The 15346-nt window shown below is 36.4% G+C and overlaps 1 protein-coding gene across 2 annotated transcripts in view; it reads left to right on the top strand.

Moving 5' to 3' along the window:
- FBXL13 (F-box and leucine rich repeat protein 13) overlaps positions 1-15346 on the top strand; it is a 230582-nt gene that overhangs the window by 27573 nt on the left and 187663 nt on the right. For both annotated transcript variants that reach the window (XM_019744537.2, XM_074340634.1), the window contains exons 4-7: positions 2687-2754; positions 4016-4170; positions 6168-6277; positions 8333-8500. In XM_019744537.2, coding sequence (XP_019600096.2) covers positions 2687-2754; positions 4016-4170; positions 6168-6277; positions 8333-8500 — 501 coding nt within the window. The remainder of the gene's footprint in view (positions 1-2686; positions 2755-4015; positions 4171-6167; positions 6278-8332; positions 8501-15346) is intronic.

Raw genomic sequence — 15346 nt, forward strand, 5'->3', positions numbered from 1 at the left:
TACAAAATTTCCCCAGGTCTCACCAGCCTGCGATTTGAGTAGAACAAGCTGATAGTAACATTCCAAATTTCACTGCCCCAGCCCAACTTCATAATATAGGAGATTGGTTTCCCCTTAAAATTCCAATCAGTTGTTTCTGGGAATCCCAAAGCTGCCCCATGTGAATTCAAGAATTCCACTTATGTCTCTGTCCCAAAGCCTTGAAGCCAATTGAAGGTGGAGCTTAGCACCACCTTGCCTTTACCTTCCTGAGAGCTTCCGTGTCTGAGGTGGCGCCCGAAGCTTCTTTACTCACAAATCCTTAAGATGCCAAAATAGCACTCCTTTCTCTGGACCCCTTGCTCTACTCACACCATACCCCGTGGTCACACTGTTTGACGGAGATACTTTTCTGAAGGCTTCTATTAATCAAACTTGCACTTCAAGACTAAAGCCACATTTGTTTACCTGCCAAAATAGGACCACTGTATGACAAGAACTTAAACCTTTCCATTTATTTTTCCACCAGCTTTGCAATAATGATGTACTTCTTAATAAAATTTTAGTTTGAGGGATCGTATTATTTCAAAATTCATCATAATGCTAGATTTTTTTTTTTTTTTAAGATTTTATTGGGGAAGGGAAACAGGACTTTATTGGGGAACAGTGTGTACTTCCAGGACTTTTTTCCAAGTGTCCTTTCAGTCCTAGCTGTGGAGGGCGCAGCTCATCTCCAGGTCCAGTTGCCATTGCTAGTTGCAGGAGGCACAGCCCGCCATCCCTTGCGGGACTCGAGGAATTGAACTGGCAACCTTGTGGTTGAGAGCCCACTGGCCCATGTGGGAATCGAACCAGCAGCCTTCAGAGTTAGGAGCACGGAGCTCGAGCCACCAGGCCGGCCCCATAATGCTAGATTTTTGTAACATTCTTCTCACATTTCAAATTTTTAAAATTTACGGTCATGTAACATTTGATGGTCCTGTGCTGTGTGTGCTGTTCGGAAGCCTGGGAAATGCCTTTCCTTACTTTGTGTTGCACATGCTGTAATATGTGCTTCATGAGAGAACACTTCCACATTTTGCCTACAGTGTCCTTAAGGCCCAGGGCCCCGTCCGTGGCGCTGAGAGATGCCATGCAGCTCCCTTCCTCCCATCCTAGTCATTCTTTCAGATAGAAGAAAACTCCTCCTTCTTGTTAAAACAAATTCAAAACAAAACCATCAAAATTGACTTCTAGAACCTTTTCTTTAAAAATTCATTACAGATGCTCAGATAACTGAATTCATCAGATTTAGGCTGGGACCATCTTGCCTCTTATAGTCATTAAGTGTTGAAAAATACAGAAATGGTTAATAAACAAAGGTGGAAAATTCCTCACATAAACTGAGTTGTCCATGCAAATATATGCCCTTGTTTATGTCCTAGTTTGAGCAAACTAACTGTATAAGACATTTAGGGGAAACAGTTCCAGAAATTTGGATATGAAGTGGGTATTAGATGATGTTAAACAATTATGAATCATCTAAGGTAGGATAATAGAATTGTACTTGCGAAGAAAATGTGCTTAGAGATAGATAGTAAAAGATTTTTGGGATGAAATGTCATGATTTATATATTTCAGGTACTTCAAATATGTTTTATTTTCCCTGCTATGGTATCTCCAAAACTTCACTCATCTGGATTCCTTTCCTTCCTAAAATCAGAATTTAGTAAAGAATGACTTCAATGATTTATATTCTCCTTCACCACAAGTATAAACTGTATGTAATTCCCATCAAAAGGAGGATTTCCAAATGTCATTAAACATGAAGCAGAATATCAGAGGACGCAAGGGTCTTTGTTGTATGCCTAAAATAAATCAATGATTAACATGTGTTTGCTGTATTTATTAAGACAGCATTTATAGCAATGTGCAAAGGTGAAATATGGTTGCCTTAGAAAAGTAGAATTCAGAATTCTGGGCAGTTGGTATAGATTTGTACCAAACTTATCTCTGTGTCAAATAGATGTGACCACATTTTTGTGTATTTATATGGTAAAGAGGGTGACAATAACATAAGAAAAACCATACACCATTAGCACTTTACAGTAGCTATGTGCACATAATAAATGTGTCAATATAATATTAAAGAAAGGACAGAAGATACAGACAATTTCAGCAATTGTCCGCTATTCTCACGTGTTAATGTATATTATCGTGAATAGGTGCAAGTGATAAATTTGCATCGTTTTCAGCATATTCCCGTTTAGACTTTTATGTGGTTTTTCTATTTCTGCTTCATAACTGAGGCATTCCTGTATGCTTTTTGTTTTGAAAAGAAAAATCTCATTTTATACTCGTGAGAAGGAAAAATCTTCCAGTTTAATAGTGACGCAGTGACCAGCAGATCCACAACTCTATACGCCTATCAATATAGCTGACAATAATAATGCCGTAGTCCTTACCTTAAAGTGCTGTAAAGTAGGTGCAATATAATGGGAAGTTTTTAAGCTGTGATTGTAACTTAAAAAAAAAGATACTAGGAATACACAATAAAATTTCAAAATATATAAATGGTGTGTAGGTCTTCGAGTCTATCCCCATCTCCCTACTGCCCAGTTATGCTCCCCAGATGCAACCATTTCTCTCATTTTCCTGTGTACTCCCAGAGGTGGCCTGTGTAATGCATTTATTTCTAACATTTATTTCATTTATTTATTTATTTTAGATGACTTCAGAATTGATGATAAAAGCATGTACTTTTTATACTGGACATTTAGTAAAAACCCATTTTTGGTAAGAAAGTGATTTTTATAACAATTTCTTCCTCTTTGTGTTCTTATTCTTGATAGTCTCCATAAGACAAAACTCACTTTTGACTACTTGTACTGATTTTATCTATTTAATCATGTCACCACCTAATTATTTATTTAATATTTAATTGGCTTTTACTTGGTTAAAATATGTTCTTTATTTCTGCAAGGTATCACTTTGTCTTTATTTTATTTAAATAAAACTTCAAAATTGAAAATATAGGTCTGTAATTCCCTTATCTGAAAACCTTAGAGTCAGATATGCTTTGGAATTTAGATTTTTTTTTTTAATTTTAGAAAGACACTCTGCACATTCTGTGTATTATATAACATCTTCAGTAGTGTCTGGGGTGGTACACTGGAACCAAACATATTTGAACATATATGCACACATATATACATATGAGTGTGTGTGTGTTTTTACTAAGTGAAATGAAGAAAGACTATAAATAACCATGTGCCAGATACAGAGAGCTTTTTTGGGGGGAGGGGGGATGGGAACAGGACTTTATTGGGGAACAGTGTGTACTTCCAGGACTTTTTTCCAAGTCAAGTTGTCCTTTCAATCTTAGTTGTGGAGAGTGCCGTTCAGCTTCAAGTTGTTGTCCTTTCAGTCTTAGTTGTGGAGGGCACTGCTCAGCTCCAGGTCCAGTTGCCATTGCTAGTTGCAGGGGGCGCAGCCCACCATCCCTTGTGGGAGTTGAACCGGCAACCTTGTGGTTGAGAGGATGCACCCCAACCAACTGAGCCATCTGGGAGCTCAGCTCAAGGTGCCGTGTTCAATCTTAGTTTCAGGGGGCGCTGCCCACCATCCCTTGTAGGACTCGAGGAGTTGAACTGGCAACCTTGTGGTTGAGAGCCCACTGGCCCATGTGGGAATCGAACCTGCAGCCTTCGGAGTTAGGAGCATGGAGCTCTAACCGCCTGAGCCACCGGGCCAGTCCCCAGAGAGCTTTTGATTCACAATTAGTTTGGGTCAGGTCTAGTTTTGCCTCTAAATAGGTATGAAAAAACTTTTGGATTTAAGACTTCTCTGGGCTTTCAAAATGTAGAAAATGAAGTGCAAGCTCAAAGGAAATGCAAGGATTGGCTGGAAGTAAAGCAATAAACATAATTTAACAATTTATTTCTATGCTATGGTTTTTGAGAAGATAAAGGAGCTATTACTTTTTCTCCCTTTCAATTTATTTAGTAATGTGTTGCCATAACATCAAAATGTTATTTTCTATATTTCCTGCTTGTAGCACCTGGAAAGACATAGCAAAACCTCGCATATATGAAGATGACTTTCTGGCTGAAAAAATGGAAAAAGCAATGAAATATGACAATTTCAGACTTCAAAAATATGTATTTCATCATTGGCACTCTTATGTGAAAGGTCAAATAGAAAAACTTAAAGGTAAATCCTTACATAGTAGCAATTATTTTGTATATTCCTGTATTCAAAGAATCAAGTAACTTAATAGTAGTTAAGCATAGTTTATACTAGAGAATTTATTATTATTTTTACGTCTAGAAAATTATCATGAAATGTAAAGCCACTAATTTAAAATATTGAATGAGATTTGTCTCAAAAGATTTTATTGTAATAGAAACCAGGCATATTTTAAATTAAATTTATTGGGGTGACATTGGTTACTAAAATTATATAGGTTTCATGTGTACGATTCTGTAATACATCATCTATATATTGTACTGTGTGTTCACTACCCAGAGTTAGTTCTTTCTCCATCACCATATATTTTACTTCCTTTACCCTCTTCTACCATCCCCCACTCCTCCTTACCCTATGGTAACCAGTAAACTGTTGTCTGTGTCTAAGAGTTTTTATTTCTTTGAAATTAGACATATTTAAAATAAAATCCTATATATTTTTTGTGATGTACATACAAATATAAATCTAAACAGAGGTCTATTATCAGCTTTTTTACATAATAAAGAGCTAGTATATTATAGATAGATACCAAAATTGATTATTTTTCTTAGAGAGCTCTGTATTCTTTAGAAATATTCCATTAAATGGATACATGAAGAAACTTAAAGAAAAATAATTTTCTTTTACTTAAACCCTTGATAGTTGTAATGAGTGGACAGTGTACATACGTGATCTCAGAAGCAGGGATAGAGAACTCCAGCTTTTTGCTTAGATTTTATCCAGCTCATCAGATATTGATTTGCTCATGTCTGATGCAGCTCAGAGAATCATTTCCTTTTTTTTTTTTTTAAGATTTTTATTGGGGAAGGGGAACAGGACTTTATTGGGGAACAGTGTGTATTTCCAGGACTTTTTACCAAGTCAAGTTGTTGTCCTTTCAATCTTAGTTGTGGAGGGCGTAGCTCAGCTCCAGGTCCAGTTGCCATTGCTAGTTGCAGGGGGCACAGCCCACCATCCCTTGTGGGAGTCGAACCGGCAACCTTGTGGTTGAGAGGATGCGCCCCAACCAACTGAGCCATTCGGGAGGTCAGCAGCAGCTCAGCTCAAGGTGCCGTGTTCAATCTTAGTTGCAGGGAGCAGAGCCCACCATCCCTTGCAGGACTTGAGGAATTGAACTGGCAACCTTGTGGTTGAGAGGACGCACTCCAACCAACTGAGCCATCCGGGAGCTCAGCGGCAGCTCAGCTCAAGGTGCTGTGTTCAATCTTAGTTGCAGGGGGCAGAGCCCACCATCCCTTGTGGGACTCGAGGAATTGAACCGGCAACCTTGTGGTTGAGAGCCCACTGGCTCATATGGGAATCGAACTGGCAGCCTTAGGAGTTAGGAGCATGGAGCTCTAACCGCCTGAGCCACTGGGCCCGCCCCGAATCATTTTTTTTTGATTGGCTACTACTGGATTCTCCAAAGGTTTTACCATAAGGGAAATGACCCTTTATTTCTGAGAGGAAGCAATTGGCTGAAGCTAAGAAGCCACTGTCCTCTGTTAATGGCATTCCCAGGCCTGCCTTAGTCATCCTCCTTCCTGGCCTGGCCCCTGTATTTGAATTTTGGACCCCTGGTTAAAATATGTATGTATGGGGCAATCTATTTACTCATGGAGCATTTAACCAAATCAGAATATTACCTCATTATTGTATTCTTATGAATATGTTGGGAAATTCTGGTTATAAAGAACAGACTTGTGAAAAAAAAAAGAAATGATATATCTTGACATTTTATTACATCTTAATTTCTAAGGGCAAATGTGATGTTTACAGGTTAGTAAAGTCTCCGGGGTACTATCCTACTTTATGAAGTAATTATTTCAGATGTAATTAAAATCCAACAAAAACTATCAGATGCAACATTGGTTCATATTATAAACATGATAAAATATTAAATACATTTTTTGGGAAACATCTTCAACTATATACAAACATCTTCGTTTTCAAATATATATAACCTAATAAATTTTCTTCAGATATACTATCGCGGATAAAAGAGATATACTACTCTGCCAGGCTAATAATCATCCTAACTAAATGGAGGGAAAAAGCAAGACAAACGTATAGAAAGAGACAAGATGAGCTGGTAAAGTATATTGGAAACTTAATTTTTTTAGAAACTGAATTTTGCTGTTATATTGAGGTTGACTCAGATAATAATGCTATGTGTAGAAAATACTAAAATCCTGAATACTATGTACTTTTGATGGGGTCCTTGTTCTTTTAACTTAATAATTTAAATTTCACTTCAGCTACCCAAAACATTTCCCAATAAATTCTGTTTCACTTCAACTATGAACATCAAGGAAAAATCTTTTAACATTTTGTCTAAATTTATTGATAAAGATACTAAGATTTTTGTTTAAGCAAGTATATATACATGTCTAAAATGGAAGAGAAAGTTTGATATGATTATAATAGAGAAATAAATGCTAAAGATGGAATAAATTGATTTTTTTCTAGATAAGATTAAATTGTTATTTATTATTTTTCAACATTTAATTTAATAAATTAGCTTAATATTACAATAAGCTGAATTTAAAGGCTCATTCTTAACTGGGGCACCCACTAGGAATTAAAGCAATTGAAAAAGAGGGCTCAGGCAAACTCCTCCAAACTTAAAAATATCGCTAGTTTGCTTAAGCTTTTAGCATATTATTATTTAATGTTTTAGAGTGTTCACAGTAACTACTGGCATTAGACATAGAAATCTTCTGGAAATTTTTGTAGTTACAGTATTTAGGAGGTAATGTTTCATTGGATATTCTTTGAAAATACAACGTCAGGGTAAACAGAAAGAGAAAAATAGGAAGAAATTAAACCCTTTGTTTTGTGGTTGCCCTGTGGAGGGCAGGATCAATGCTTCCCCTTCCAAACTGGTTCAGATATTGAGACTGATGATACTACACATGGACCAAGAGAGCGTGAAAAGATTTATTACTCACATAGTCCTTGAAACAGTGCTAGAGCCCATAGTGGATACGGAGATGCCTAAACATAGTTCTTGCTCCTAGAAGTTTATCATCTACTGGTACTGAACTGGTGTTCTTGCAGGATGTCCTGTAGCATTTGGCTTTTGTGGACTACATTTTCAGCTTTGCTAGGTACACAGTTGTACTTTGGGTACCACTGTTTTAAGCCTGCTCATTCAGTGTTTTCTACCACTTTGTGTACTAAGTTAAAGTTTTCACCCCAGTCCCTCATGTCTGATAATAAATTGTCTAATGGTGAAATAGGTAACTGTACATACCAGTCTGCCCCTTTTTCACCCCCCTTTAACTGAACATCTCTCAGAGCAGACAGCATTGTTTTCTTAACCATCCCCATATACTGAGCATAATGTTTGCACGCGGTAGTTGATATACATTAATATCTAATAATGTACATTGTATATAAAATAACAATATTATCTTTATTATGGATGTGTGTTATATAGTTAACTGGGTGTTTAGAAAACATTGGGAAAATGTTTTCTTCTAGCTATGTGATTTCCAGGCCTCACAATCATCCTGCATTTACTTCGGTGGAGTGAGGATGGCAGGTATGTGCTGAGAGGAGAAGCAGGGAACACTTTTATGTGCTGGCTCTTCAACGTGTGCTCTTCCTTAGGCTCTAATATGTATAATATATATTAAAACAAAATTGTGGTGTGTGTGTAACATTTCTTTATTCTCAGGGCTTTTTCCTTGATTATGCAGCTTTCAGGAGGGTATGAAAAGTTAAAATGGGGACTTCCTGTAATGATAAATCAGGCAAATCCCCAAATTCTTTCCTTCTGACTCTCCTTTTTATTTCCATGCCTACCACCGTCCTTCCACGCCCCCGAATACCAGTTCTGTCATACAACAACCTTGATTCTGTGGCATTCAGCTTCCTCATCTATAAAAGAGGAGGCTGGACCACACCTTCAACCTACAGCCGTCTGTACCAGTGCTGTGTGACAACCAGTAGAAATGGTCTATAATGCTTTTGTGGTTTGGAGAATTAAACATGTTCTGGGCAATGATAGTTTATGTAATGATGATGATAATCACAAATAATGTTTAATTTTTGCTGTCATGTCAAGCATTGTGCTTATATATATCATTTCATTTAACCCTTATAAAAATTCCACGGAAAATATAAATTATTTTCACGGCAGCTGTTAAAACATGAACTTCAGTTGATGAAATGGAGAAACAAGATAAAATTCAAAAGATCTGCTGAAGAGCAATCCAATTCTTCTGAACAAAGTCTGTCTGAGGTCCCTCTTGTAGGTGAGATTCCTCAATGTGACATCTCATTGTTACCGGAAAGAGCAGTATTGCAGGTTCGTACAAGTTTATATATCATAACTAGTTATTTTCACAATGTTTGTTTAAAGAGTGGTTTTATGAACCTTACATCAATGATGGAAGCCATATTTTGAAGAAATGTATTTTTTTACAACTAGCTATGAGCTATCTCATTTTTTTTGGAGGTTATTCACTTGGATGACTGACTATAAGATAAACATAAATCAAATATGAAGAAATTAAAACTATAGGAAATAATAATGAAAGGAATGTTTTTCCTTCCTCCTTTTTTTAAAAAAACTTATTGGGGTGACAATTGTTAGTAAAATTACATAGATTTCAGGTGTACAATTCTGTATTACATCCTTCCTCCTTTAAACATATGTTGTCATTTAAGGTGCAACAGATTTTAGATACCCCAACACTTAACCTTTTAATCTCTAATTCCTAATCCTTTAATCTTAATGTTATGCCTCCACTCTGGAATGTGAATGGAGTTCTCTTATTGCAACTTTTAATTAGTTAAAATATGTATGCATATTATCTTTTTTCCTTAGAATGTGAATTCATAAAAACAGAAATCATCTATCTGTATCTTACAATTCATTGAACTGATCTTTGAAAAATAAGCCATAATTCCAACTACTGGATATAGTCTGTCCTATTTTGATAGATAAGTAATTTCTACTGTTTGGGTCTGCATGATAAATGGTGGAAGAGTTGTAAAATATCATCTTATTCTGGCAGCTTTACATTATAAAATCCCATGTATTAAATCCACCGTTCTAAATGTACAGAATTGAGCTCAAGTTATTTTGGGGAACAAGATCTATATCTAATCTTGTATTTTATGTATAGCATCAAGTTAGGATAAGGATATTTTTGCCCATTCTTTCCTCTTTATAAATTGCCTGCTCATATCTTATTCTTTTTAAAATATGAATTCCTATAATTTTCTTACTAGTTTGTAATAGCTCTTAATATATTTGTAATGAGAACCCTTTACCTGGAATATATTTGAGATTTCCTCCCCCCTCCCCCCATACTTGATGTTTCCTTCCAGTTTTGCCTGTGGAGCTTAGATGAGAGAAATTTTAAAGCTTTATGTAATAAAATCTATCACTTTTGCTATAATTATTTCTCTGTTTTTGTCATATAGTTATTTCTCTTTTTATGTCATTCTTAGCTCTTCTAAGCCATTATCATTCTCCTTCCTACAGTTACGTAGCTGTTTTTTTTTATTATTGTTATTGTTGTTGTTTGTCTTTGAACTCCTATGCCTTTGACTGATAATGTTTCTTTGTTTACTTTATCAGTGGCTGCTCTAGGGTTTGCAATATTCACTTTCAACTTATCACCGTTTATGCCTTCAAATCGTTTTCTATCACCTCACATATAATGTAAGAACCTAACAAGAGTGTGCTTTCATTTTCTCTGTCCTGTGCTTTGTGCTATTATTGCCATGCATTTTATTTCTATGTCTCTATAAACCCTGTAACTTATTTTTGCTTTACACAGCCATTTACATTTTACCCAGTATTTTTATTTTTAATAATCTCAAGCTTACATAAAAGTTGCAAGTGCAGTACAAAGAACTTTTTTCCTGAACAAGTTGAAGATAAGTTGCTGACATGATACCCCATCACCCCTGAATATTATCGGTGTATTTCCTATAAACGAGGGCATTCTCTTACAGTCAGCCATGAAAATCCTCAGACCCAATTCAGGGTTCTCCAAATAAGACCGGGTCTTATATTAATTTTTGCTCCAAAAGACTCATTAGAGCTGATTGCCCGGCTAGGTCTTATTTCAGGGAAATAGGATAATTGATATGCTTTTTGTGGGTAGTTACTTTAAAATTATATAAATATTCCCATTCCTTATAAAATTCTGTTTGTTTATATCAGCATGGACTCATAGCTTTCTATTTCACTCAATGAGTTACAATCCATTATTATAATCCATTGCTATCACTGTTTATTTTGGTGTTCAAATTGTCCCAGTTTGGACAGTGGGAGTCTTTTCAAGTTGCTTCCATGTCCTTTTGACATGCAACCATCATCCTATGAGCACTTTCTTACTTTGTAGCACAGCATGATGTCCCAGGTTCATCTGGTACTGTCCTTGCCCCACTCGGTAACTTATTTCTTCAAGATTCCCTGAGTCCTTTTATTTATTTATTTATTTATTTATTTATTTATTTATTTATTTATTTATATTTACTTTTTATTGGGGAATATTGGGGAATATTGGGGAACAGTGTGTTTTCCCAGGATGTGAAGTCATTGTTTTTCAGTCTAGCTGTGGAGGGCACAGCCCACTGGACCATGTGGGACTCCAACCAGCGACCTCGGTGTTATAAGCATTTTGCTCTAACTACTGAGCCAACCCGCCGCCCACCAGCAGCTGAGTTGCAAGCTCAAGCCATTGTTTTCAGTCTAGTTGTGGAGGGCGCAGTTCACTGGTCCATGTGGGAATCAAACCAGCAAACTTGTTGTTAAGAGCTTGCACTCTAACCAACTGAGCCATCTGGCCGCCACCCCCCCCCCCAACCCCAGTCCTTTTTAATGGAAATTATAATGGAAACCAAATCTGAGCATTACTGTGTTCATTACCATTGGAGCAGTGCTTCTCTAATGCTTTCTCCGTAGATACCCCCAGAGGGTGTAAGTAGCACATACACATATACATTTATTTCCATATCTATAAACCTCTACATACTGAAAACCTAAATTAAATGGCACATGGGTACTTCCAGTACCAAATTAGCACCACATGGCTCATTTCTAGTTTTCTCCCTTTCCATATCTTTAATGTCCTCCAGCAGTGAGAGAATCCCAGCTCTCATTATTCTTGATACATGTACTTACTGGCTCACTCCCTCATGTGTAACCAGTCACATTGCCGCCCCTGCCCTCTCCCTTTGTGGATACCTTCTTCATCCTGCTTAGGCTTTGACATCCCTTATCAGGCCACCCTCTTCTGTAGAGGCCCTCCTCACACTGCCTAGCCTCTGACATCCTGTGCCAGTTGCTTTTCCCCCATGTACTTGCCTTCCTAACTTTGGATAAAACACCCTGCACGAGTGTCCATAGACACACTCCTTCCCCTACTCGGGCTCTGACAGCCACACACGCATAGGCTGCCCCTCTTTGGGGATGCCCTTCTTACACTGTGTAGGCTCTTTACCCCATGCTGTCCCTGCAACCCCCACGGCTCTTTCCATATCCCACTTGGCCCCTGGTTTCCTCATCCCTCTCAGGGTCCAGTATTGTATACTAGCTTATCATTCCCCATGGATGATGCCCTTCTCACCCTGCTTGCTCTCTAACTGTGCAAGGAATTTTTTCACTACCTAAAAGTTTTATTTGATTCATTTAAAAGATGTCCACTCCTTTCCTTATTGAGTTCATTTTTCTTTTAAATCTTTGGATGTTTTTATAATACCTGTTTTAAGGTACTTGTCTACTTGTTCTATTATCCCTATAATTTCTCTGTTTACTTTTTTATTTTTTAATTATAGTTGGTGTACAATATTATATTAATTTCAGGTGCACAACATAGTGATTAGACATTTTTATAACTTATGAAGTGATTACCCTGATAAATCTAGTACCCATCTGACACCATACATTGTTATTACAATATTATTGACTATATTCCTTATGTTGTACTGTACATCCCTGTGACTGGCTATAACTGGCAATTTGTACATCTTAATCTTTTTCCCCCTTTCACCCAATTCCCTATCACCCTCCCATCTGGCAATCATCAAAATATTCTCTGTATCTATGAATTTGTTTCTGTTTTGTTTGTTCATTTATTTTGTGTTTTAGATTCCACATATAAGTGAAATTGTACAGCATATGTCTCTCTCTGTTTGACTTATTTCACTTAGCATAATACCCTCTAGGTCCATCCATGCTGTCACAAATGGCAGTATTTCATTCTTTTTTATGGCTGAATAACATTCCATTGTATATATGTACCACTTCTTTATCCAATTGTCTATTGATGGACACTTAGGTTGCTTCCATATCTTGGCTACTGTAAATAATGCTGCAATGAACATAGGGATACATAAATATTTTCAAATTAGTGTTTTCATTTTCTTTGGATAAATATCCAGAAGTGGAATTACTGGGTCATGTGGTAGTTCCATTTTTAACTTTTTGAGGAACCTCCACACCATTTTCCATAGTGGTTGCACCAACATGTAATCCACCAACAGTGCGTTAGGGTTCCCTTTTCTCCACATCCTCTCCAACACTTGTTGTTTGTTGACTTATTGATGATAAACATTCTGAGAGGTGTGAGATGATATCTTATTGTGGTTTTGATTTTCATTTCCCTGATGAAGTATGACGTTGAGCATCTTATTTACATGTCTATTGGCCATGTGTATTTCCTCTTTGGAGAAATGTTTATTCAGGTTCTCTGCCCATTTTTTAATTGGATTGTTTTCTTGGTGTTCAGTTGTATGAGTTCTTTATATAATGTGGATATTAACCACTTATCAGATGTATCCTTGATGAATATCTTCTCCTATTTAGTAGGATGTATTTTTGCTTTGTTGATCATTTCCTTTGCTGTGAAAAAACTCTAGTTTTATATAGTCTCATTTATTTTTTCTTCTGTTTCCTTTGCCTGAGGAGATAGAGCAGGAAAAAAAAAATATTACTAAGAGCAACGTCAGAGAGTTTACTGCCTATGATTTCTTCTAGGAGTTTTATGGTTTCAGGTCTTACATTTAAGTCTTTACTACATTTTGAATTTATTCTTGTATATGGTGTAAGAAAGTGATTCAGTTTCATTCTTTTGCATGTGTCTGACCAGTTTTCTCAACAACATTTATTGAATGGACTGTCTTTACTTCATTGTATGTTCTTGCCTCCTTTGTAATACTCGAAGATTAATCGATCATATAGATGGGTTTATTTCTGGGTTCTCTATTCTCTTCCATTGATCTATGTGTCTGTTTTTATGTAAATATCATGCTGTTTTGATTACTATAGGCTTCATATCATGTAGTCTGATACCTCCACTTTTGTTCTTTTTTTTTTTTTTTTTAAAGATTACTGTGGCTATTTGGGGTCTTTTGTGGTTCCATATAAATTTTATGATTATTTGCTTTAGTTCTGTGAAAAATGCCATTAGTATTTTGATAGGGGTTGCAATGACTCTATAGATTGCTTTAGGTAGTATGGACATTTTAATGATGTTGATTCTTCCTATCCATGAGCATGGTATGTCAGGATATCCTCTCATTTATTTGTATCTTCTTCAATTTCTTTCTACAGTTTTCCAAGTATGGGTCTTTTACTTCCTTGGTTAAATTTAATCATAGATATTTTATTCTTTTTGATGCAATTGTAAATGGGATTGTTTTCTTAATTTCTTTTTCTTATAGTTCATTATTGGTATATAAAAATGCACCCTATTTCTGAATATTAATTTTTCATCCTTCTACTTTACTGAATTCATTTATCAGTTCTAATAGTTTTTTGGTGGAGTCTTTAAGGTTTTCTATATATGGTATTATGTCATCTGCAAATAATGACAGTTCTACTTCTTTTCCAATTTGGATGCCTTTTATTTCTTTTTCTTGTCTGATTGCTCTGCTAGGACCTCCTACATTTTTTATTTTTCTCTTGGTTATGTGTTAGATTTTCCTGCTTCTTTACAGATAAAATAATGATAAAAATAATAATGACATTTTGTAAGTTATGTGTTGAATGCCTAGATGTTGTTCTCTTTCTTTCAGGAGTGTTGAATTTTGTTTTACTAGTCAGTTAATTTACTTGAAGATAAGCTTATGCATTTCTCAGCTTATTTTTAAGCTCTGTTAAGGCAAATCTAGAGTAACATTTGCTTTAAGGCTAGTCTATCCTTATCCTATCATTTGATCTTTCTGGGTCTTTATGAATATCCCAAGTGTTCAATGACGTCTCCACTGTGATTTGTCTCAACTTGTAAATTTCCCAATCCTGTATAAATCCAGTAGTTGCTCTGCTTACAGATGTTTTGTCCCTGGTAGTTATTTTTTATTCAGCTTCATGGAGTTTCAGCCAACACACATAGCTTAGAATATAGTCAGAGATACAAGGATCCCTATGCAGATTTCTCAAGCTCTTTGTTTGTGTAACTACCACTTTTCCAGTATGCTGCCCATAAATTTCAGCAACCTCAAAAGCCTTGAGCTCCATTATCTCCTTGGCCTAGTGAGATCGCCAGGCTCTTTTCTTTCACAAGCAGCTCATAAATAACACCTCTAGGCAAAAAGCCTGGGCTATCATGAGGCTCATCTTATTTATTTCTCTTCTTTCAGAGATCACAGTATTGTGAAGCCTGTTGTCCAACATCTAGAAGCAGTTGTCTCTTATATTTTGTCCACTACTCTAGTTGTTTATGGTGGGAACAATAGTCTGGTACTAATTGCTTCATCATGGATGAAAGTGTAAGGCTATTGATGGTTTTTTTGAACCTGCATGGTATTGAACCTCAGTGGCCCAAACAGTGCCTGTCTGTCCTTCTACGGGTCTCTTCCTTCCACTTCTTTCCTTACAGAGACTGTTTAAACTCTTATTATGGACTGAATGTTTGTGCCCACTCCCAAATTCCTATGTTGAAGATCTAATACCTAATATAACTGTATATGAAGATAAGTTCTATGAAGAGGTGATAAAGGTTAAATGAGGTCATAAAAGTGAGGTTCAACTCCAAGAAGGTGGTGCCAGTATACGAAGAGGAAGAGACAACAGAGCCTGCTCCCTCTCTGCCATGAAAGGACACAAAAAGAGAGTAGCCATGTGAAAGCCAGGAGGAGAGCTCTCACCAGGATCCAGATTGACCAGAATCTTGATCTTGGACTTCCTAGCCTC

This window comes from Rhinolophus sinicus, linkage group LG09, assembly GCF_036562045.2.
Source record: "Rhinolophus sinicus isolate RSC01 linkage group LG09, ASM3656204v1, whole genome shotgun sequence".
Classification (NCBI taxonomy): Eukaryota; Metazoa; Chordata; class Mammalia; order Chiroptera; family Rhinolophidae; genus Rhinolophus; species Rhinolophus sinicus.